General features: G+C 40.0%; 1 protein-coding gene across 3 annotated transcripts in view; it reads left to right on the plus strand.

The window, feature by feature from the left end:
* Nucleotides 1-2,603: 2,603 nt before the first annotated feature.
* Nucleotides 2,604-22,378, plus strand: part of FNBP1L (formin binding protein 1 like) — a 98,666-nt gene continuing 78,891 nt past the window's right edge. Inside the window, exon 1 of one of the 3 annotated variants that reach the window (XM_033114345.1) lies at nucleotides 2,604-2,807. In XM_033114345.1, coding sequence (XP_032970236.1) covers nucleotides 2,784-2,807 — 24 coding nt within the window. In that variant the 5' untranslated portion in view covers nucleotides 2,604-2,783. The remainder of the gene's footprint in view (nucleotides 2,808-22,378) is intronic. The other 2 variants (XM_033114344.1, XM_033114343.1) reach the window with 2 other exon arrangements.

A 22,378-nucleotide genomic window follows, 5' to 3' on the forward strand; every position in this document is an offset into this window, starting at 1 on the left:
ACATATTTGTCTTCTCCACCTAGCCCTGCTGCTGGTGGTTTCGACTGTATGCCACAGAACCTGGTCCTTTCTCTGGCTAGTGTGTGGCTCAATCAACCCTTCCTTTCAGGAAAACTTTGGGTCTCCAAAGATTTTGTTTAACATTATTAGTATTAGAATGGTTCTAAATAATGAGACATCCATTTAATAAATACATTTTCCATGACACATAAAGATTACTTGTAATTGCTAAATACATTCATGTCTAGGGAGTGAGAAGAAGGGAGAGGAGGTGGAAGGCAGTGTTAGATGATATAAATCATCTTTTTGTTTTGTTTTTTAAATTTTTATTGGGGAATATTGGGGAACAGTGTGTTTTTCCAGGACCCATCAGCTCCAAGTCAAGTCGTCGTTTTCAATTTAGTTGTGGAGGGCGCAGCTCAGCTCCAAGTCAAGTCGTCGTTTTCAATCTAGTTGTAGAGGGCACATCTCACCCGCCCATGTGGGAATCGAACCAGTGACCTTGGTGTTATGAGCACTGAGCCAACCGGCCGCCCATAAATCATCATAAAGTAATTCTATTTGAAATAGAAGCAGCATGGAAAAATATTGGAAAGAGAAAGTGTTCATTCAGTCAATGCTTCACTGCCTTTTCACTCCATAGCATACTTAAACATTTAAAATTTGGCCATAACCCATTTGGAAGAGGGTATTTGTATGCTCAAGCTGGACTCAGAGAAGGGCAGCAAAGAATGTAGCAAACGTGGTGGTTGGACCATCAGGAGGATTCAGGCGATTTGCTTCAACACCAAGGGTGAGCACAGCTATGCAGGGACAGGACTGAAGTGGAAGAGACGGGGGCACCCGAGCAGGCCCTGTCAGGGAGGGGTTCCACATGCAGACACACTGGCAGAGAGAACTTTTAATTTTTATTATTTATTTTAATTTTAAAAAATTAAATGTATTGGGGTGACATTGGTTAATCACATTACACAAGTTTCAAGTGTACAATTCTGTACTACATTATCTGTATATTGCACTGTGCGCTCACCCCCCCAAAGCCTAGTCTCCCTCTGCCACCATCTATTTGATTTTCTTTACCCCCTTCATCCCTCCCCCCCACTCCCCCTACCCCTGATAACCTTCACACTGTTGTCTGAGTCTATGAGTTTGTTTTGTTTTTTGCTTTCTGTTTTATATCCCACATATGAATGAAATCATGTGGTTCTTGTCCTTTCCCGTCTGACTTATTTCAAGATCCATCTATGTTGTCGCAAATGGCAGTATTTCATCCTTCCTTATGGTTGAGTAGTAGTCCATCGTATATATGTACCACATCTTCTTTATCCAATTATCCATCAAAGGACACTTGACTACCTTGAACAATGCTGCAAAGAACATAGGTGTACATATATCTTTACAAATAAATATTTTCAACTTTTTCAGGTAGATACCTAGAGGAGGGATTGCTGGGTCATATGGTAGCTCTATTCTTCATTTTTTGAGGGAACTCCATACGGTTTTCTATAGTGGCTGTACCAGTTTACATACCAGCCAGCAGTGTATGAGTGTTCCTTTTTAGGGAGTACTTATGACACACTGTGGAGTACTCTACTAGTGACTGGATTGAAAGTGTGTGTGTTTGTGTGTGTGTGTGTCCAGAAAACAAGCAATTAATGCTAAAGCATATGTTAGGGAGTTAAGTGTACTTGATCTAATAGCGCCAACCAAACTTGCTGACTGTAGTTAATGATTGCTCAGAAACACTGGGAAGTAACTCCACTGAGGAAAAAGGAAATGGTGGACCTGCCTCCACGGTTCTGACATTCTGAATGTGAGATATCTGAAGTTCCAAATAGAATAGGCTTTTTGCACAACCGGGGAGGAATCTGGCTCCTATGCAATCCCTATACACAAGGTGCCCATTCCAGAAAACCGGCAAGCTCAGTCTCATTTCCTGCAGGTGAGAGCTTGGCACACATTTATCCATGTCTTTCACCTCGTGTCATGGCAAATTCATCCCCAAATGAATGCTGCAAGACCTGCCTCTTTTTATGATTTCCTAACAGAAATTATAAAAATTAAAATGTTTTATTAGAAAAAGAATCAGGGGCACGTTGCATGCGCATTTGACATTCAACTGCTGCACATTTTAAGATCACCTTAACCATCAAGACTTTTTTTCCTTATAAATAAAAAGCAACTCTCCACAATCGAAAGCCAGGGATTTGGAGGAGGTTTCCTTGTCAGTGTTTCTCCCAAGTGGAGGAGCAGAAGCAGGAAAGGCGGATGACTCGAGTAGCCTCATCTAAGGGGGCTCTAAGAGAAGGGCGGTGGGCGTCTTTTGCCTCGCTCCTTTTCCATCTTGGACAGAGATCCGAGCGGCGGCAGTGGGACTGTCCGAGACCCCAGGGAGGGGGCGGGAAGGGACCCGGCAGAGAACCCGGCCGGTGGCTGACTTTCCTGCGAGACGACCCTGCCCGCTGCGGCCGGGAGAGCGCGGGTCCGCCCCGATCCCAGGGTGCACCGCGCCCCGCCCCCCGCCCCCTCCCCTCTCTGGGTCCCGCCTTCCCTCGGCCCGGGCCCCCTCCCTGCCGGCTCCAGGAGGCGGGGACGCGGCGGCGGCTTCTCCTGTCGACTCTTTCTCACTCACTGGGGAGCCTGGCTGTGGCGGCACCTTCGGAGGTAGAGCAGCACAGCCGCGAGCCCGCCGGTCAGCCAGTGCAAGGTCGGACAGACTGACGGCAGAGCCGACGGACGGACAGCGGGGTAGCCAGACGGCCCGAGTCGCTTCAAGTTCCACCATGAGCTGGGGCACGGAGCTGTGGGTGAGTCGGGGAGAGGGGCGCCCCGCGCGGACCCGGCCCCCGAGGGGCGCGGGCTGGACAGGCGCGGCTGACCGTCGGCCGGCAGGGCGCGTCGGGCGGTCCCCGGCCCTGGCGGAGGTTGGGGGTCCCGCTCCTCTTTGTGTGCAGACCCTGTCGGCCCGGGGTTGAAAGGCTGCTGGTCTGCGTTCCCGCCTCTGCCGCGGCGGTGGGGCTCCGGGCAGCGCCTCGGCCGGCCGGGGGAGCGGCCGCGGGCTCCCGCGTCCGCCGCCTTCCCCTCCTTTCCCCTCTCCCTCCTCCGCCGGCACTTTCCGGACGCCTGGCTCCGTGCCGGGCCGCGCTTCTCTGCCTTTGTATCTCCCCGCCTCGAGGCGGGGGAGGGGGCCCATTGTCCCGAAGGGGCGCTGTTCGCGGGCGGGAAGGGGGTCTACCGCGGCTCTCCGCCCGGGCGAGGGTCCCCGAGGCGAGGGCGTCGCCGGGCCGGGGTGGCGCGGGGAGCAGTGAGGCGCCGCCCGCCGTTGTGGCCCCAGGTAGGGGGAGCCCGGCGGCTTTGTTCGGAGTCCGGCCTCCGGCCAGTCGGGCCCAGCCCACACGCCCATTTCCTTCTCCCTGTCTCCTTGCTTCGGACCCGCGTAGCCTCGGGAACTCCCCCTGGGCCACCCTGGGGCTGCCGTGGGGGCCGTGGGGGGTTGGCTTTTGGGATCTGAATTAAATGGATCGATGGGGAAGCCAATTTTGCCAAAAGGAGCGTAGGACTTCCCAATTGCTTTACTTCCCCTTCCGTTGTTCTTTATTCTCACTCGTGTTCCCTCTTTTCTTTCTCTTTCTTGCTTGCCTTTCTTGGGCGCTGGAGGCTCCAGACAATGCCCAGTGTCTGGCCAAGGTGCGGGTGGGCTGTAATAGGTCACGGAATTCGCTCGCGACGCCGCCACTGAAGGGTGGAAGAGTGGAGGGCAGTGATTTCTCAGGTGCTGCGGAGGGACAGGGGGCGTGGGGGCGCTGTCCCGAGAGCGGTCTGGCTTCAGCCACTCCCCTTATTATCCCACCTGTGCATATTTTCCGTGCCTTTTGTTAACGAGGATCTCGTGGAAGCACTGCAGAGCAGGGGAGAATGAACTTTTTGGTCACTGTACCTGCAGTTAGGATGGGAATGAAGGCAGATCCTTCATTGAAGGGCAAAATGTTTTCTTATGTTATTTTGCACACTTTACTCACAGATTGGGAATATTAGGATTGAAAGAGACTTTAGAGTTCATCTAGTTGAACATCTACTTAGCTAGTTCAGGAATCTCCTGCTACGTTCTGGACAAGTGTTTGCTTAGTCTGTAAACACACCACCCGGGAGAAAATACCTCAGGAGCCTGCCTCTCCATTTCGTTTCTTAGATAGCATTAATTGTTCTTATATTGGGGAGGATTATATACGTAGTAAATGAATTATGTAACACTTAACTTTTTACTTTGATTAGATTCTCAGGCATTATGTCTTTTCCCTTTGGTTTTGTACATTCTATAATTGATTATAGTGTGCGGTTTTGTAGTTCTATAATTGATTATAGCGTGTCATCAATTAAAGGAGATAGGTATAGTTTTATTTTCCATTTTTATTAGAGAGTATTTTTATTTTTACATACCTAAATGATCTGCGTTTCAGAAGGAGCAAAAAATGTAAGCAGAATACTTTTTAAGAGTACATATAGGAAAATAGTGGAGGAATATTATTCAGTTTTAACTCTTAAGATTCAAAGATACACTATCACACTATAGAACAGTTTTAAGGAGAAACAATACAATATTGTAGTGAAGACTAAAATGCAATTTTTAAAGTTTTAAAGAAATTTTAAATTTAAGAATATAATGCATTCAGAAGCTATTACCAGACCCTCACTGTCTCCTGTAATTTGGTTATTTACTTTCAGCATATGAATAGTTTCTCAGCAATTTGAAAAGGTAAACTGTAGAAGAGATGGGAATTTCTGTTCTAACTAAAAATTGTTTTGTGTCTTTTGAAAATTATGAAAAATATTTTAAATTAATTTTTCTCTTATAATTTAATCTCTTAAATTTTTTAGTGGTTTGAGGATTTGAGGGAAACGTTTATTAGAATAATATCAACTGGATGCTTAATCCTTAGATAAGTAGAAATTGGTGTAGAGAACTATTGTTAGGACCAGAAAAGACCTTACAAAAATTTCACTAGACTTCCTGTTTTTACTGTTCTCAGTTTTGAAAAAGGATATTGTGCTTCCAGTGGATTGTAACAAACACCGACACTGTGGTCTTGCCATTGAGGAATTTGAGGTTGGGAAAATTCTCTTGAAAGTTCGAATTTAGAAACCACTTCTCATATTAGCCCATGTTTAGGATCACATTACTGTCCCAAAGGTTTGAATATTGAGAGGATGTTACAAAAAATGATGATATGCAGAAATGCACTCAATTTGAGTTTTTTTCTTATAGCATTCATTGGAGTTGTGTTGATGTCTTAATGCTTCTTAAGATTTATGTTAAATTTGAGAATAAAGTAATAAAATAGAGAACCACTCTAATACTGATTGCGGGGAACAGAACTAATAGTGATAGGTCAAGTGTGTTGTGTCACTTTTGATGTATAGTTTCACGTGAGGGGATAGGAATTAACTGGTAATAAATTTGAGCTGTGCTGTAAGGGATTTCTAGTGTTCTGAATGAGCGTTTCGGTAAGATAGTGAATGTATGCTAGAGACTCAGTTCTGTGTTGTGGGTAATATCAAACAGTCTGCAGCGTCTTCATGTCTTCAAGATGCAGTGTCACTATCAGGTAACATCTTAGGCATTGTTTATTGTGTTGATTTCTTTATTACCACAGGAAGAATGGTTGGATAAAAAACAGACCAAATATGAATTAATGATTTCACAAAGCACAGATTTTGTAATTATTAGTTCTTTTTATAAGTAAGGAAATTGAGCTTGGTTAAAGTTCAACAACAACAACGAAAATCCATGTTTGTGTTGTGAGTGTGTGTATACTCATAGATACGAAAAAATACGTGGTTGAGCACATCACATTCATATCATGATTTATTAAAAAATTTGCTCCCCAAGGGAAATGAATAGAGTAGTCTGGAAGTTAGAAGGTAGGTTCAAATATCTTGACTTAATTTATAGGGATTTATAAACCTTTTTTATGCCTGGTCAATGTGATTTTTGGTTCTTAGTTTTAAGAGTGTATTATTTAAATACTGTTGTTATTTATATCATATTATTAGCTGAGTGCATTATACAAATCTCACATCTTTTTGGAAGAAATTGAAGAATGTATGTTGGCTGATAGATTCAGTGGATTCTTTATGTAACACCCCCAGTCTTAGCCCTTTAGTTTAATTCTTCCTTTGTCCTCAAAGCACTTTATATAGTGCTTCTATTTTAACATTTATGTATACTGTAAGTGTACTCAACCCCTTGAGTGTAGGGCTGGGTTAATTATTTTCTTTGTTTTTGACTAAAACGATGCCCATAGGTGATCATGCATGTTTTTTGCCAGTTGATAGTTTATTGCATTACCCAGAGTATTGGTTACTGATTAATATGTGCCGGAGGACGTCTTTATGGTTCTGAAGGCTTTTGTAGGTGATCATAGATTAGGTGGTTTAGATAATAGTTCAAGAAAGTCTAAACAAACTGAAGCCAAATGATAAAGTTAAGTTTTGGTACTGGGGTTAAAATTTTTTTACAGATTGGGGAAGAACTGACCTAAAGGTAGTTCTTGTGAATTTACCTGACTGATAGCTTGGTGACTTGACTGCCAAAATAGCTGAGGAAATCTTAGGCCACATTAATAGATTTGTCTAGAACAAAGGAATTTGGTCCCATTGTTGTCTATAAAGACCGTATCTGTAATATTGACTTTAGTTTTACTTCAAATTTTTAAGAAGGCACTTATCTAGAGACGGTTGACAAATAAAACTCCTTTGTCAATGTGAATGTGGTGTCTTTTCAAAAGTCATGAAACCGGTGTAAGAATTTAGTTAAGTTTAAAACATAAAATAATTATTGTGTCTGTCATAGGGAAGCACTGTTCAGTGTATGGTGAGATGTATGAAGGCTCTTTGTGAGGAAACTTAGAGTCATCTTGAGGTGATAATTCCTTTTTTAACTCCAAGTTCTCCCCCACATGTTGATGTCACTGTCCAGAATATCCTCTGTTGACCAGCTCCTATCAGGGCCCCACTTCAGGCTACACCTTCTGCATATTGTCATCTCATATGGGACCTCCTTCCTTATATTGTAGTTAATTTCTTGTACATTCAGATCTTTGGAAAACAGTCATGGTGTAATGTTTATATCTTACATTCCCTTTTGTTGGTAGAATTTTCGTATTCAACATTGTATCACAGATGTTATTCGTTAAGGATGGTGAGAGTTAATCAAGACACCTGTCCTGATTATAATAATAAGATAGGAGCTGGAGAGCTGCCTCTAACCACTGTCTCTTCTGTGTCCCTACTTCCTTAAACTACTCATTTCCATTCCCCTTCCCTTCCTTTATCTTAAAACACTCATTCTTTCTCCTCTCCCCCATCTATAAAATGTGGCTTTGGCTGGAAACTTAAAAATATATTCTACCTACTTTTTCCTATATAGCGACCCATGTTTGCAGGCAGAAAATAGTCATAGTAATGGATAGTAGTAGTAATGTAAGAGAGAATACAATAGTAATAGTAACACAAGAGAGTAATAGTAGTACAAGACAATAGTAATGGTTTGTCATTATGGAGCACCTGCTGTGTATACCGACAAGTGGTATTTTACTTAATAATCTACAGTCTTTAAACATTTTCATCTCAATAACAAAAAAAATGAAAATTCTACTTTGGGGAACATAATAATACCTACAAAGCTAGTAAGAAATGATTTTTAGAAAGGCTTTGTTTGATAGGAAGCAAGAGCTATTCCATATATTAGTTGAGGCTATGTATAGTGTATCAGACATACCAAAAAGATATTTAGAATAAGGAGGGTTTTTGCATATGGGGGTTCCTGAGAAGTTCCTAGAGGGCAGAAATCATGTCTTACTCATTGCTTATTCATTGTCTGATTCATTACTGTATCCTCAGCTACCAGTGCACTGCCTGGCATAGAGCCAGACGCTACCAGGATCTTTAGAAAATGTTTGCTGGACTGACCTGAGTATAGTGGTTAGGTCTGGCTTGGTTTTGAATGTGAGCCTGAAAATAGTGATGAAGGGTAGACTGAGACCAGGCTAAGAGGTTCATCTGGCTGAATGAATGCTTGATTCACATTCATGAAGAGTGTGTGTGTGTGTGTGTGTGTGTGTGTGTGTGTGAGAGAGAGCGAGAGAGAGAGAGAGAGAGAGAGAGAGAGAGCGCGCGCGCACGCGCACATAATTATGCAGTAGCATATAGCTAACTCAATTTGAGACAATTTAAAAATCCACAGAAGGAAAACTTAATTTGTGTTAGTGGAAGGGATTATCTCTGTCTTCTGAATCCTCGATGGTAGTAGGAGGAACAACTCTGGGTTTTAGGAGATGAAAGTTGTATTGATTTTATCACCTCTACAAGAATATTTGAAAGATGTTGGGTCCTTTAACAATATGTTATTTGTTCTGAAATCAGTTGTATGTTTTTAATGTTATTCCGTAATTTGTTTATACTGTTTTACCTTTCCCCCTTATCTATGACAATATTTTTGCTTTTATATCTGTTTAGCTCCAGTGCTTTTTATGAGGGTGAGAGGTATTCATTGAGAAAATTCAATAAGTTTTGATCTTCCCAGTTTTGCTTTAATTACTAGTTTCATGAGCTGAATTATAGACACAGTTTCTCATATAATAAAATAGGTTAGAATATTTAGAGATATAAATTCTTAATTGATAATAGAAGCAAATTGTGCTTAAAAATAATCTGTTGCACTTACAGTTAATTTTAATATTGTCATTTGTTCTTTTCATCATTTTCTCTTTTTCCCCATAATAAGATGTGTTAATTCTGAGATTACTTTCACAGAATTTTCATTGACTAGTTATTTAAAACCACTTCTTTGTAAAGTGATATTTGACTACTTTTTGTAATGTGGGATTCAGCATTTAGAATTTGTCTGGAGCCCAAGATAAGGAAGTCTAGAATAATAAGAATAAAAATTTTTATAAAATGTCCCTGTTGAATCCAAATTAGTCATTAATAATTGGGGCTCAGGAACAATTTTTCCTTAAGTTCTCAATAGAGAACTAATCATCAGACTTTAACAATACCTCATGAAATATGTGAGATATTACTATTATATATTTGTTATAGTTTGAAAAAACATAAATGTATAGAGTCAGATTTTTTTTTTTTTGGCACATTATTTTGTTGTTTCTAGAGAGTAAAAGGCCTCTGTTTTGTTCCTGCTATATACCTAATTTGTAGAAAAGAAATAGGAATATAATAAGCACTGAAATATTGGTTGAATGAGGGAATCCATGGATTGCTCTCACTATCATCAAATTATGTTTGAATACTAAGATTTTTCCCCATAGTGTGTGTATTTCTCATAGCTTTGTTTAAATTTAAGGATCCTTTCTACAACCTGGAAATATAACTAGTTGTGTATGTTCCTGTGAACTTCATCTCAATTTCTTTAGGTCTGGAATTCTCATTTCCTTGAATATTTGAGTACAAATGATTATATATATACAGCCTTTTGAATTCTAAAAGTGAGAACCATGAACGTTCTGTTGTTTGTCATGTGCTCTGAGCATTAATGGATGGTCATATGTAAGAATAATGTAAATGTAAATTGAGACTTAATGAATTGGGAAACCATAAAACATTGATTTCAGAGAGTACAACTGTTAGGTCATTCTGAGAAAATTTTGACAAATGTTAATGATGGTTGGTTGAGATTTTTTTCCCAGTATAAATTACAAAAATCAAGATCATTGAAACGACTGTGGTAAATAGCTTTTAAATAAACACAGACACCATTACTTTTGAATCAACCTTCTGGACTTAGACCTTGAACTAAATTAAGTTAACATCCTTTACTGTTTGCCAAGGCTGAATATAATTAATATTTGTGACCTTTTTTTTAATCTGAAAATTTCCTTATTTTAAAAAAGTTTACTTGGAGTGGCGGGATGGCTCAGTTGGTTAGAACATGAGCTCTGAACAACAGGGTTGCCGGTTCGATTTCTATGAGCTGTGCCCTCCACAACTAGATTGAAGACAACGAGCCGCCTCTGAGCTGCTGGAGGGGCGGCCGGATGGCTCAGTTGGTTAGAGTGTGAGCCCTTAACAGCAAGGTTGCCGGTTCAATTCCTATGTGGGATGGTGGGCTGTGCCCCCTGCAACTAAAGATTGAAAACAGCAATTGGTGGCTGGCCCGGTGGCTCAGGCAGTTGGAGCTCTGTGCTCCTAATGCTGAAGGCTGCCGGTTCGATTCCCACATGGGCCAGTGGGCTCTCAACCACAAGGCTGCCGGTTCGACTCCTCGAGTCCCGCAAGGGATGGTGAGCTGCGCCCCCTGCAACTAACAACGGCAACTGGACCTGGAGCTGAGCTGTGCCCTCCACAAATAAGATTGAAAGGACAACAACTTGACTTGGAAAAAGTCCTGGAAGTACACACTGTTCCCCAATAAAGTCCTGTTCCCCTTCCCCAATAAAATCTTTAAAAAACAAACAAACAAAAAAACAGCCACTGGCCTTGGAGCTGAGCTGCACCCTCCACAACTGGATTGAAGGATAATGACTTGGAGCTGATGGGCCCTAGAGAAACACATTGCTCCCCAATATTCCTCAATAAAATTAAAAAAAAAGTTTCATTAAGCTACAACATTCATGCATTAAAGTGTTCAAATCTTATATGAGCAGCATTAAGATTTAAAACAAAATGAAAACACTCATGGTAAGTCCCACCAAAATGAAGATATAGGGTCTCCCTTATGCCGTCCTTAGTAAATACACCCCACCCAAGGTAACCACTATTCTGAGTTGTATTGCTGTTGATTAGTTTTGTAGGGTTTTTTTGTTTAAACTTAAATGACATCCCAGGACCTTGCAAAGATGTCTGTCAAGATTAGGGCCTACTGAGCTCTGATATGCCCTACCTATAAGTTTAAGGTTTGGGCTGTTTGAAGTTTTTTTAAAGGACCCAGCCTCAGAACTGGGTGTACTGTAAGTTTCGGTATTGCCACACACCAGAAACCGTGCAGCCACTGAAGTCACGTGTGTGTCCTTTTGGAGGGCACACCAACGTGTTAACAGTGGGCATTTCTTTCTTTTTCTTTCTTTTTTTTTTTTAACAGGACTTTATTGGGGAACAATGTGTATGTACTTCCAGGCCTGTTTTCCAAGTCCAGTTGTTGTCCTTTCAATCTTAGTTGTGGAGGGTGCCATTCAGCTTCAAGTTGTTGTCCTTTCAGTCTTAGTTGTGTCGGGCGCAGCTCAGCTCCAGGTCCAGTTGCCGTTGCTAGTTGCAGGGGGCACAGCCCACCATCCTTTGCGGGAGTTGAACCGGCAACCTTGTGGTTGAGAGCCCACTGGCCCATGTGGGAATCGAACCGGCAGCCTTCGGAGTTAGGAGCATGGAGCTCTAACCGCCTGAGCCACCGGGCCGGCCCTGTTTGAAGTTTTTGATCCCTTTAAGGGCTTTTGCTTGATAGTTTTACCTGGGATTGTTCAGATCTTCTACCTCTTTTCCAATCCTTGTGAAAGCCGGGAGGTGTACTGTTCTTTCTGAGGTATACTGTATAGGCTTTTGAAGTCACATTTGTCATAGCTGTTTATGATGTTGGGAGCCACACTTGATTTTTTTTTTTTAAAACAGGTCTTCAACAAATAGTTCGTCTTATATAACAAGAAATTTGGAGGTAGACAGACAGTCACTACTGACATGGGTTCATGAACTAAACACTTTCAGGGTCAGCATTTCTGCACCAGTTTTGGACTTTCCCGCAGGGTTGCAAGGGGGTGGTTGCAGCTCCAATCATTATGTCTGTATTTAAGGCAAAAGGAAGGGAGGGAGGAAGTAAGTCACCTATATCTGCCTGTTTTATCAGGAGGGCAAAAGCTTTCCCAGAGTCCCCACAACAAACTTCCCCTTAGGTCTCACTGTCCAAAGTTGGGCACATTTCCACTTGAACAAAATTAGGGTTCTATTAGAAAGAAAGATGGGAAATAGGTACAAGGCATCACAAAACATAGCATTTATGGTCTCTGTCCCAGTGAGTTAATAATGACGAGAGAGAGAAAGAGAGTGGGAGAGGGAGGGAGAGAGACTGAATTTGAATAATAGCGTAGGAGTTAAGAAAAGGCAATAATATAAATGTGACAGAGCAGATATTTTAGAGATGAGGTCTTTGGGGGTTTAAGCAGCCCATCATCGTTTTCAGAGGCCTGGTGGTAAAGGGCTTATGTGTCTTAGCTTGGAATTTACGGGCTGCGGCTTGTTGGCCACCATGCCGAGCTGACACCACCTACCAGCACAGCTGCGTGTTCTGAACAGGTACCCAGAACTGATGCACGGGGGGTCGTGAAGTTGAGCTGACCCCAGACTGAGGGAAGGCACTGCAGCGACTGAGGAGAAGGTCCTGAAAGAAGTCCAGAGGTTTATTTTGTGAGTTGACAGTTTTCCTGAATGTTGGAAACAGTAAAGATATCCCGTCATTACCCAGGTTCCTTAGTCACCTAAATGTTATACCAAGCTGTAAAATTGTCTCCAGAGAGTAAGAGGCCCTCATCCTGGCACTTGCTTTTCTTCTTTTCTCTTTAAATTGATACATCGCAATGCTACATTTGTTACAATTAATGAACCAATATTGATACATTATTAACTGAAGTCCATAGATTATTCAGATTTCCTTAGTTTTTATTTAATGCCTTTTTCTGTTCTACATCACATTTAGTTGTTATGTCTCCTTAGTTACTTCTTGTCTGTGCCGCTCTCAGACTTCCCTTGTGTTTGATGACCTTGTGAGTTTAGAGGAGCACTGGTCAGGTGTATTGTGTGATGCCCCTCTATTGGAATTTGTCCGATCTTTTTGTCATGATCAGACTGGGGTTATGGGTTTTGGGGACGAAGATCATGTGTCATTTTAATCACATCATTTCAAGGGTACATGTTATCAGTAGGATGTATCACTGTTGATATTAATTATTCTTCGTTATCTGGCAGAAGTAGCTTTTGTCGGGTTATTCCAGTGTAATTTTTTTCCCTCTCCTTCAATACTGTAAACTCTGGAAGAAGTCACCATGTGCAGCCCACACTTAAAGAGAGAATTTACATTCCTTTCTGTTAGGGTGGAGTATCTACCTAATTTATTTGGAATTCTACACGGGATATTTGTCTCCATTTATTGATTTATTCAATAATTTATTTGTGTCTGTATGGACTCAAGGATATTTCTTTTATATTTTGGGTTATAATCCAATACTACTTCATTTATTTTGTTATTCAGATTGTTCCAGCTTTGGCCATTGGGAGCTCTTTCATTTGGCACCCTGTAACGCATCTCCATCAAAAAAGATTTTTAAAAGTATTTTCTGGGACTACAAGATGGTTCAGGCTTATCTTGCATATTTCTTGCCCCAGTTCTAGAATCAGCAGTTTTCCCAAAAAGCCTTGGTTTATTTTGTTGGAGAATGGTATTAGAAACCAAGATATGGGTGGTAGATTTGCTTGTTGCTACTGGGATTTCATTTCTTTTTACTTCCTCTCAGCAGATAAAACAGATGTATATGTGTATATACTAACCTGTGTATTTACACATATGTACAGATATTTCTATATGTAACCATCTGTATCTATATTAGAGTTCTTACTGATGTCTCCAACTCTAATCCATTACCACATGTATCCTTCTAGTTTCTTCCCCTTGCCTATCTATAAATTCCCATTCTAGTATAATAGTTCCCTTCAGCTGCTATTCATTTGCTTAATTGTTCCTTTTCAATATATATCTATAGCAAAATCAGAGTTGTTAACCTATAGCCCTCTGGGGAAGAAGGTTATCAACTAGAGTATAGTACTTACCATGTGTGATCAAAAGATACTGTGCATGTTTAAATGTAAGAAAAAAATTATTACAGTAAAAGGCACATTGTCATTAATCCCCCTAAAAATAACCCCTCCCCCCCACTTCCAACACACTTATCCCATCATTCTTGCCACTTTCTGAAGCAGTTCTGGAAGTCCTTTTTCATGAGTGTCTTTAGTTGTGCTGTTGTGGCTGCTTCGATGTCCTGAATCAATTCAAAACGTTTACCTTTCATGGTCATTTTGATTTTGGGAAAGAGCCAGACGTCTCACGGTGCCAGATCTGGTATTTACCAGGTGGATGAGGATACACTGTAATGTTTTTATTTGACAGAAATTGTCATATACCAGAAGCGATGTGTGACATCCATGTCACATCCATGTCCTTTTCGTTGTGATCACAAAATACGGTGAATGCTGCTGCCGAGTGCCATTCAACAGAAAGGCAGGATCTTCAATATGAGAAGCGGCACATCGAACCTTAGTAACAGTGTGTGACAAGTTTCAGCTTGTTCGATGCAGTCAGTCGGGTGTGAGCTACGATTGAGAGAAGGTGTGTTTTAAAGTGTGTCGTAAATCATCCTCCATCATGACAACGCTCCGTGAAACACATGGCTTCTGGTATACGGCAATTTCTGTCAAATAATAACATTATGATGTGTCTTCATCCACCTTATTCACCGGATCTGGCACCAGGCGACTTCTTGCTCATCCACAAAGTCAGTGATTCAGGACATCGAGGCAGCCACGACAGTGCAACTAAAGACACTCATGAAAGAGGACTTCCAGAACTGCTTCAGAAAGTGGCAAGAATGATGGGATAAGTGTGTTCAAAGCAAGGGGAGTATTTTGAGGGGGATTAATGACAATGTGCCTTTTACTGTAATAAATTTATTTCAACATTCACTGTATTGTTTGATCACACCTTGTATGTGCAGTTCCTTTTCCCTTTAGTCTTACAGGCTCTTCATTTTCAAAGTTACTTAGGTCAGCACCATCCCCCATCCTCTTAAATGAAGTTGTTTCATGCGTATATAATATAGTTAGATTTTCTTATCACAGTCTGCGTTCTTTGCTGGGATCTTCTGAGTTTCTCAATAATTTTTTTTTTTAAAAGCATACATTAAGGTTTATTTTTTGTGCCACCAAGTTCTGTAGGTGTTGACAAATGTATAATGTCATGTATCCACCATTCCAAGGTCATATAGAATAGTTTCATCTCTTAAAAATCCTCTGTGGCCTACCTTACATCCATCAGAATGGCTACTATCGAAACAGTGGAAAATAACAAATATCGATAAGGATGTGAAGAAATTAGAAGCCCTGTACACTGTTGGTAGGAATATAAAATGGTGCAGCTGCTGTGACAAACACTATGGCTGTCCCTCGGAAATTAACCATAGAATTACCATATGATCCAGCAATTTCATTTCTGGGTATATACCCAGAAAAATTGCATGCAGGGTTATAACATTATTCACAGTAGCCAGAAGGTAGAAGCAACCCAAATATTCATCAATAGATAAATATATAAGTAAAGCTGTGTATAGATACAATGGAATATTAAGCGTTAAAAATCTAGGAAGGAAATGCTGGCATATGCTACCAAACATGGATTAACTTTGAGGACATTATGCTAAATTATATTAAGCCAGTCACAAAAAGACAAATCCTGTAGGATTCCACTTATAGGAGGTACCTAGAGTAGACACAGAAAGTAGAATGGTGGTTGCTGGGGGGAGCAACCTCCCAGGACTCAGAAATGAGGAGTTACTGTTTATACTAATGGGTATAGAGTTTCAGTTTTGAAGATGAAAAGAATTCTGGTGATGGGTGGTGATGATGGTTGCAGAACAGTATGAATGGACTTAACATCACTGAATTGTACATGTAAAATGGTTATGATGGTAAATTTGTGTTATGACGACCTTACTGCAATAAAAAAATTATTCCCTCTTGCCAAAAAAAAAATATCCCCCGTGCTTTACCTGTTTATCCCTCACCACCCCAACCTCTGATCTTTTGATAGACTTTTTTTTTAAGAGCAGTTTTAGATTTACAGCCAAACTGAGCAGAAGGTAGAGATTTCCCGTAACACCACCTGCCCCCACATAAGCCCAGCCTTTCCCATGATCCACATTTTCCACCAGAGTGGGACACGTGTTACAATCGATGAACCTACTTGGACACGTCATTATCACCCAAAGTCCATAGTTTACATTAGGGCTCACTCTTGGTGTGGTACGTGCTATAGCTTTAGACAAATGTATAATGACATGTAGCCACCATTATAATATACAGAGTAGTTTTTCACTGCCCTCAAATCCTCTGTGCTCGACCTATTCATCCCTCCCTCCTCCCTGACCCTCTCCCCACCACTGATTTATTTTTCTGTGACTTTTTTTTTCCCCCTAAAAAGAGAGCCAGTATCTATTAGGAGATACTCTCTATTTCCCCCTGTTCCCCCACCCCAGCTTTAGGAAACCACCAGTCTTTCTTTCTCTAAAGATTTGCTTATTCTGGACATTTCATATAAATGGAATCATACAATACAGAGTCATTTGTGACTGGCATTTTTATTTATTTATTTATTTATTTATTTATTTATTTATTTATTTATTTATTTATTTATTTATTGGGGAACAGTGTGTTTTTCCAGGACCCATCAGCTCCAAGTCAAGTCATTGTTTTCAGTCTAGTTGTGGAGGGCACAGCTCACTGGCCCATGTGGGAATCGAACCGGCGACCTTGGTGTTATGAGCACTGCGCTCTAACCAACTGAGCCAACCGGCCGCCCAAACTGGCATTTTTCAGTAAGCACGTTTTTAAGGTTCATCCATGTTCTAGCATATATCAGTAATTCATTCTTTTTATTACTGAATAATATTTCATTGTATGTACATACTACATTTTATTAACCCATTTATCATTTGATGGACATGTGGGTTGTTTCTGCTTTTGGCTATTGTGAATAATGCTGCTATGAACATTTGTGGATAAGTTTTTGTGTGGATAGATGTTTTTATTTCTCTTGGGCGTATGTTTAAGTAGAATTGCTGGGTCATATGGTAACTATGTTTTACTAGAAATTCCCAAACTGTTTTGCACTTGGTATTCCCACTAGCAATATATGACGGTTTTGATTTCTTCACATCCTTGCCAAACTGGGTATTATTTTAGTTTTTGATTATAGCATCATAGTGGGTATCAAGTGGTATCTCATTGTGGTTTTGATTTGCGTTTTCCTGTGACATGATCTTGAGCATCTTGTCATGTGTTGTTTGTGCATTTGTATATCTTCTGTGGAGATATGTCTGTTCACCTCAGTTAATATTTAAATGTAAGTATTCACCTTAATTTGCCTTGGTAGTATGTATTTGTAAAATATAAATAAAAACCGTTATTGATGGCAGTTGTACTGTGCTGAGAAAAGGAGAAATTTAATTGTGATACTAAGAAGATATTGTTTTACATTAGATGTTTCTCCTGGAACTTGTCAGCCACCCTTCCAAACTAAAAGATGTTTGATTTTGGCATTTAATTTAAGAAACTTAAAATTCAAGTGTAAATATTAGCTATGGCATCTTACTTTTGTTAAGAAACTTTTCAGCTATCTGGCACTCGACTTCCTTCCCTTAGCTCTATGATAGCAGCCCTTTTCATTGGCTAGGTAGAAAGCTTTCTTATGTGATTAGAGCTCAGTAGTTTCAGCTATGAAAGACCAGGACATTTGGGGTATAGGAGATATTTTAAAATAAGGAAAGCATTCTGCATAATTCATGCATGACCTTTTGAATTCTGAATTTTATTGCAGAATTTAGTTAATGCTCGTAACTAAGATATTTTGGTTGTTCTTCCGTTCTAGCCTAAGAAAAGTAATGGCAATATTCTTTTTTAGTGATGCAGGGTTCAAATGCTTCGGTGGTACTTATTTATAGTGTAGATAGAATGTTAGTTGTTATGTGAATTGAAGTCACATTTTTGTTTTCTCTTAGTGTTTTGATTGTATTATCCAGGTCGAGGACTTAGTTCTTTTTTATTTATCCTAATTGTTTCTTGGTTAAGTAAAATGTTGATCATTCCTACATTCAACTTCTGATAGTCCAGAGGTTATTGATTTATTTTGTAGATTTTTATGCCTTTCTATTGAACAATAACAACAACAAAACTACAACAACAACTTCTCTGTTATATCAGTCAGCTTTTGTCATTTGGCTAGTTTGGCCTGGAGATTCTGATTTATTAAGTTCTAGGGCTACTAGTTGGCCATCGGGAGTTTTATAAGTCTTTGTTGGTGATTGTGGTTCTTACCACTGGCTGAGAAACATTACTGTTAATAATTCTGTTAATTAGCTGTTAATTTTTGTTAATTGTGGTTCTTACCACAGGCTGAGAAACATTACTGTTAATAATTATTACTGTTAATAATTCTGTTAATTAGCAATCCTCGTATCTGGATGATCTTTCTAGTCATCTCCAGGAATTGAAAGGCAGTAACAACAAGACAAACTCCCGAGCTGTACTCTGACCTGAATCAGAATCTCTGGAAATAAGGCTCAGGAATTTGGATTTTTTGAAAAACAGCCCTAGGTGATTGTGGGGACAGAGTCCCAGAGAGCAGTTTCCAGGCTCTCGGCCTCATGTGGAAAGGTGTTGGCTCGGGTAGTAGATGGCTGTCGGCTGTAATCAGATGGCCATCAGCTGTTACCGGTTAGCCACTGGCCACTGATATAACTGCCGTGGCTACGTTGGTTGATTGGTTGGTTGACAGAGAAGTGAACGGCGGATTGCGCATTGTGTGGCTCCTGCTTCCTGTGTCTCTAACCCAGCCGCCAGCGAGAATATAGCGGTATGAACCCCCTATCCAGGGCTCTGTAGGTGTTCCTTTTTGGGCTTACCAAATCCTGCGTTCTCGTGCGGGGAGTGGGAGCTGAGACCCCGCGTGACAGGATTCGGATCATACCAAAGTTTGGGTCCCATTGCTTTACATGCTCTACACTCGGCTATACTGAGGTTAAACCAGGACATTAGAAAGCTCTTGTACTTGGAGTTCATCATATTTGCTCTCCACTCCCACTGAATTGCTTTTAGTAACACCACTAGGAATAATCTAATAATTAGTGAATACTTACTGTATTTTAGGCAGTGTATCTTACTTTTGGGGGCTCAGGTTAAGTGTCTTGTCCAAAACTACTTCGTAGTAAGTGGTAGAACCAGGATATAAATTCAGGTCTTTCTGTATTCAGAGCCTTCATTCTTTACTGTGAACGGTACACCACCTTCACTGAATTACTTTTGTTTAGAAGCCAGCCCAGTGTATGTGCAGAGAGGTTATTTTTTGAAGGCCTGACCAATTGGTCAGTTTACCATAAGGACTCTGTTTAGAATATTGTCCACTGCATTATAGTGTGTTCTCTGTGGGGCTCATGCGAGACGTTTCTCTTAGGCTTTTTTATTGTATACAAACTGTTTGCTATGATTATTTGCATTGCCTGTTTTGAACTTGGCTGCTAGAAAACTTAGAGTCAGATTTCTGGTTCACTGTTAGCAAGTGTTTAGGATTTTTTCGTCTGATTATGTTTCATTCTTGATACCATGTTATTTCTATGTCTTTTTTCATTTTTTCTAATCTCTTTAAAAATTATTTTATCTTTCTGTGTTATAAGTCATTTTAAAGAAAAGTGTTAAGTAAATTAACAAGTGATTTTGAGCCATTTTCTATAATTCTGGCCGAATGTCTTTTTGAAAGAGTTGAATTTGGGGAAGGGAGGAACTTCGAGTTTGGAAGGTGTGTGTGCCAGGCACTCTGGTAGATGTTATTTTATTTTCGTGCCAACTCAGTGAAGTAAGTGGTGATAGCCCCATTTTATAGAAGATGAAACTGATAAGAAAGGTTAACTTTTGCCATGCAGAACTAAACTTGAACCCAGGTTTTTGTGACTCCAGAAGTTTTTTTTTTTTTAGTACCTTTAATGGATCTAATTTACCCAATAATTTCTAAATTCTTTATTGGGGGGTCATTCACACATTCAACAGACATTGTGGATGCCTTACCTTGTAGGAGGCCCTGTGTCTAGTAGAAATGGCCTTATGGAAATGGCCACGCTGGTAAGAAGGACTTGTCTTCAGCTTAGCACGTCTTTGAATGGGGAGGAGTGGTGTGGAATGAAGCTAGAAAGATGGTGGGCAGAGCCTTGGAGGCCATTCGGAAAGATTTTGTACCTTATTTTATCAGGTAGTAGGTAGACTGGAAGGTGTGTGAGCCAGGCACTCTGGTAGATTGGGGATTTTCCCCCCAAGGTATCTTGCTAACGCAGAAATTCTAACTGGTAATTGTATATATAATGTGACTAATTTCTCTATATTAATTCTGGACCTTGCTACCCTAATGAATTGTTATTTTATTTTGTAGTAGTTTTTCAGTCATTTTCTTGAGTTTTCCAGGTATTGTGGGTATTAGATCTACAAGTCACGATACTCTGCCTTCTCTTTTTGCAATGTTTATACATCTAAATTCTTTCTCGTTTAATTTTATTAGTATATTAGTGCATTAAAACATCACATGACATTAGATCAAGCACTAACATTGCAATACTAATGCACAAATAGTATGTAACTTATTCTGTGTTCACTTGAAGCATTTATTCAGCTCTTAGTAAACTATAAGTTCTTAGTTCAGGATTTACTTTTAATTCTTTGTATCTCCCACCTAGCCCAGCGTCATTTACTAGCTCCTAAACCCCAAGCCTTACTTTTCACATTTGCAAAATAGGAGTAATTATACCTACCGTCAGATAAGATTAAATGAGATAATATGTAAAGCACTTAACACAATGCCTGGCACGGATGGCAGTTATTATTCATTCATTTAATTCAATAAATGAGTGTTCAGCTAAACACTAAGGATATAATATGAGCAAAATCAGACATGGTGGAAAGGAGAGCTATTGATTAAATAGTGACACAGAGAACGAAGTGCTATAAAGGAAAGGAACAAAATTCTTTTAAGATGATAGCAGCATAAAAAAAAACGTAGCCCACCTCCAGGTTCAGGGAGGGTCTCCCTGTGGAAAGGATATAAGAGAGATCTGAAAAACGAGTAGGTGCTAATAGGCAACGAGTGTGTGTGAGAGGGCAGGAGGGTGAGTTCAGATAGGGGGGTATCATGTGCAAAGGCCCTCAAACATTAGCGTGTGCGGCCCTTTCTCAAATGGGAAAAACAAAAACAAAACACAAAACCCGCCAGTATGAATGGAACACTACAGATACAAACAGAGCTGATAAAAATGTGTTGGTTGGGTTTGATGAGGCAGACTGCCGTTCAGAGAGCCCTTACCTTGTTAGTTCGTTTAATCCTTATAACCACTTAAGATACACCTATTGACATCTCCGTTTTCCTCAGATGAGGAAACTGAGGTCAAGAGGTTAAGTGGCTTGTCCAAGGTAACACAGCTAATTAATGGCAGAGTCTAGATTTGAACCCAGGCAGTATGGCTCCAGAATCAGTGCTCTTAACAATTGTGCTGTATTGCTTGGCATGATTACCTTTGTATTTTGAAAAGATCACTCTAGCTACAGTGTGAAAAACGGATTAGAGAACGACTAGAAAGGAATGGAGAGATCAGTTAAGAGGCTACTACAGTGTTCCAAGAAACATTATAGCTTGGAGTAGTGGTGACAGGAAAGATGCAGAGAAGTAGATGGTTTACTATAAGACAAGACGAATCTATCTGGGATGAATACATGAAAAATAAATGAATGAATGAGTCTGAAACACATGTATAAATATGGTAATACGCTGTCTCACTATACAGTATTTATAAGCAAGCAACAACTGCTGAATTATATGTTGGAATAAAAACTGAGGCAAATATAAACCCTTTTAGATTTATTTGTGTTACTGCCACCCAAGATTTTATCTTGAATACATGATAGAAAAGATGTTAATCTACAAAATAATAGGTTGTACATGTTCATTCTGCAAACTTGGTACACTTGATGCTATAAAGCTCTAGTTTTTAGCAAACCTTTAAATACTCTAACACAAAAATAAATTACATACAGAGTTGTTATTGCTTCTCAGATGTGGGAGTAGAACAAAGGAAAAATGCTCTAAGTATAAATATAATTTAAAGGTAGAGATCATGCACTTTAAAATTGAGAATCAGCCTTCCTGAGCAATAACGGCAGATGGGCAGAGAGGAAATACTTTGGTCTGACTTGAAAGGTCCATATTTCTATTTCAGACACCTTACTGTAACCACATTCTACTTTGATACATTTTGTGGTTAAAACATTTTTACCTAGAAAGCTAAAAGATTTAATAAGACATTAAGTCTATTTTTATTCTTTTTTTCTTTAATGAATTCGAATCCTTTCTATAATTCTAAGTACCATTGATAGACACAGACTACCTAATTATTTAGTTGTCAGAAACGTTATTTTTTAAAATGTCTGGAACACACAAATTCACTTTGGTTCTAAAATAAGCAAACTATATGAAGTAAGAATCCTTCCAGTTCAGGGTACGCGGGGGAAGTGATAGTTGGGGGTTATG

This window comes from Rhinolophus ferrumequinum, chromosome 9 (assembly GCF_004115265.2).
Source record: "Rhinolophus ferrumequinum isolate MPI-CBG mRhiFer1 chromosome 9, mRhiFer1_v1.p, whole genome shotgun sequence".
Classification (NCBI taxonomy): Eukaryota; Metazoa; Chordata; class Mammalia; order Chiroptera; family Rhinolophidae; genus Rhinolophus; species Rhinolophus ferrumequinum.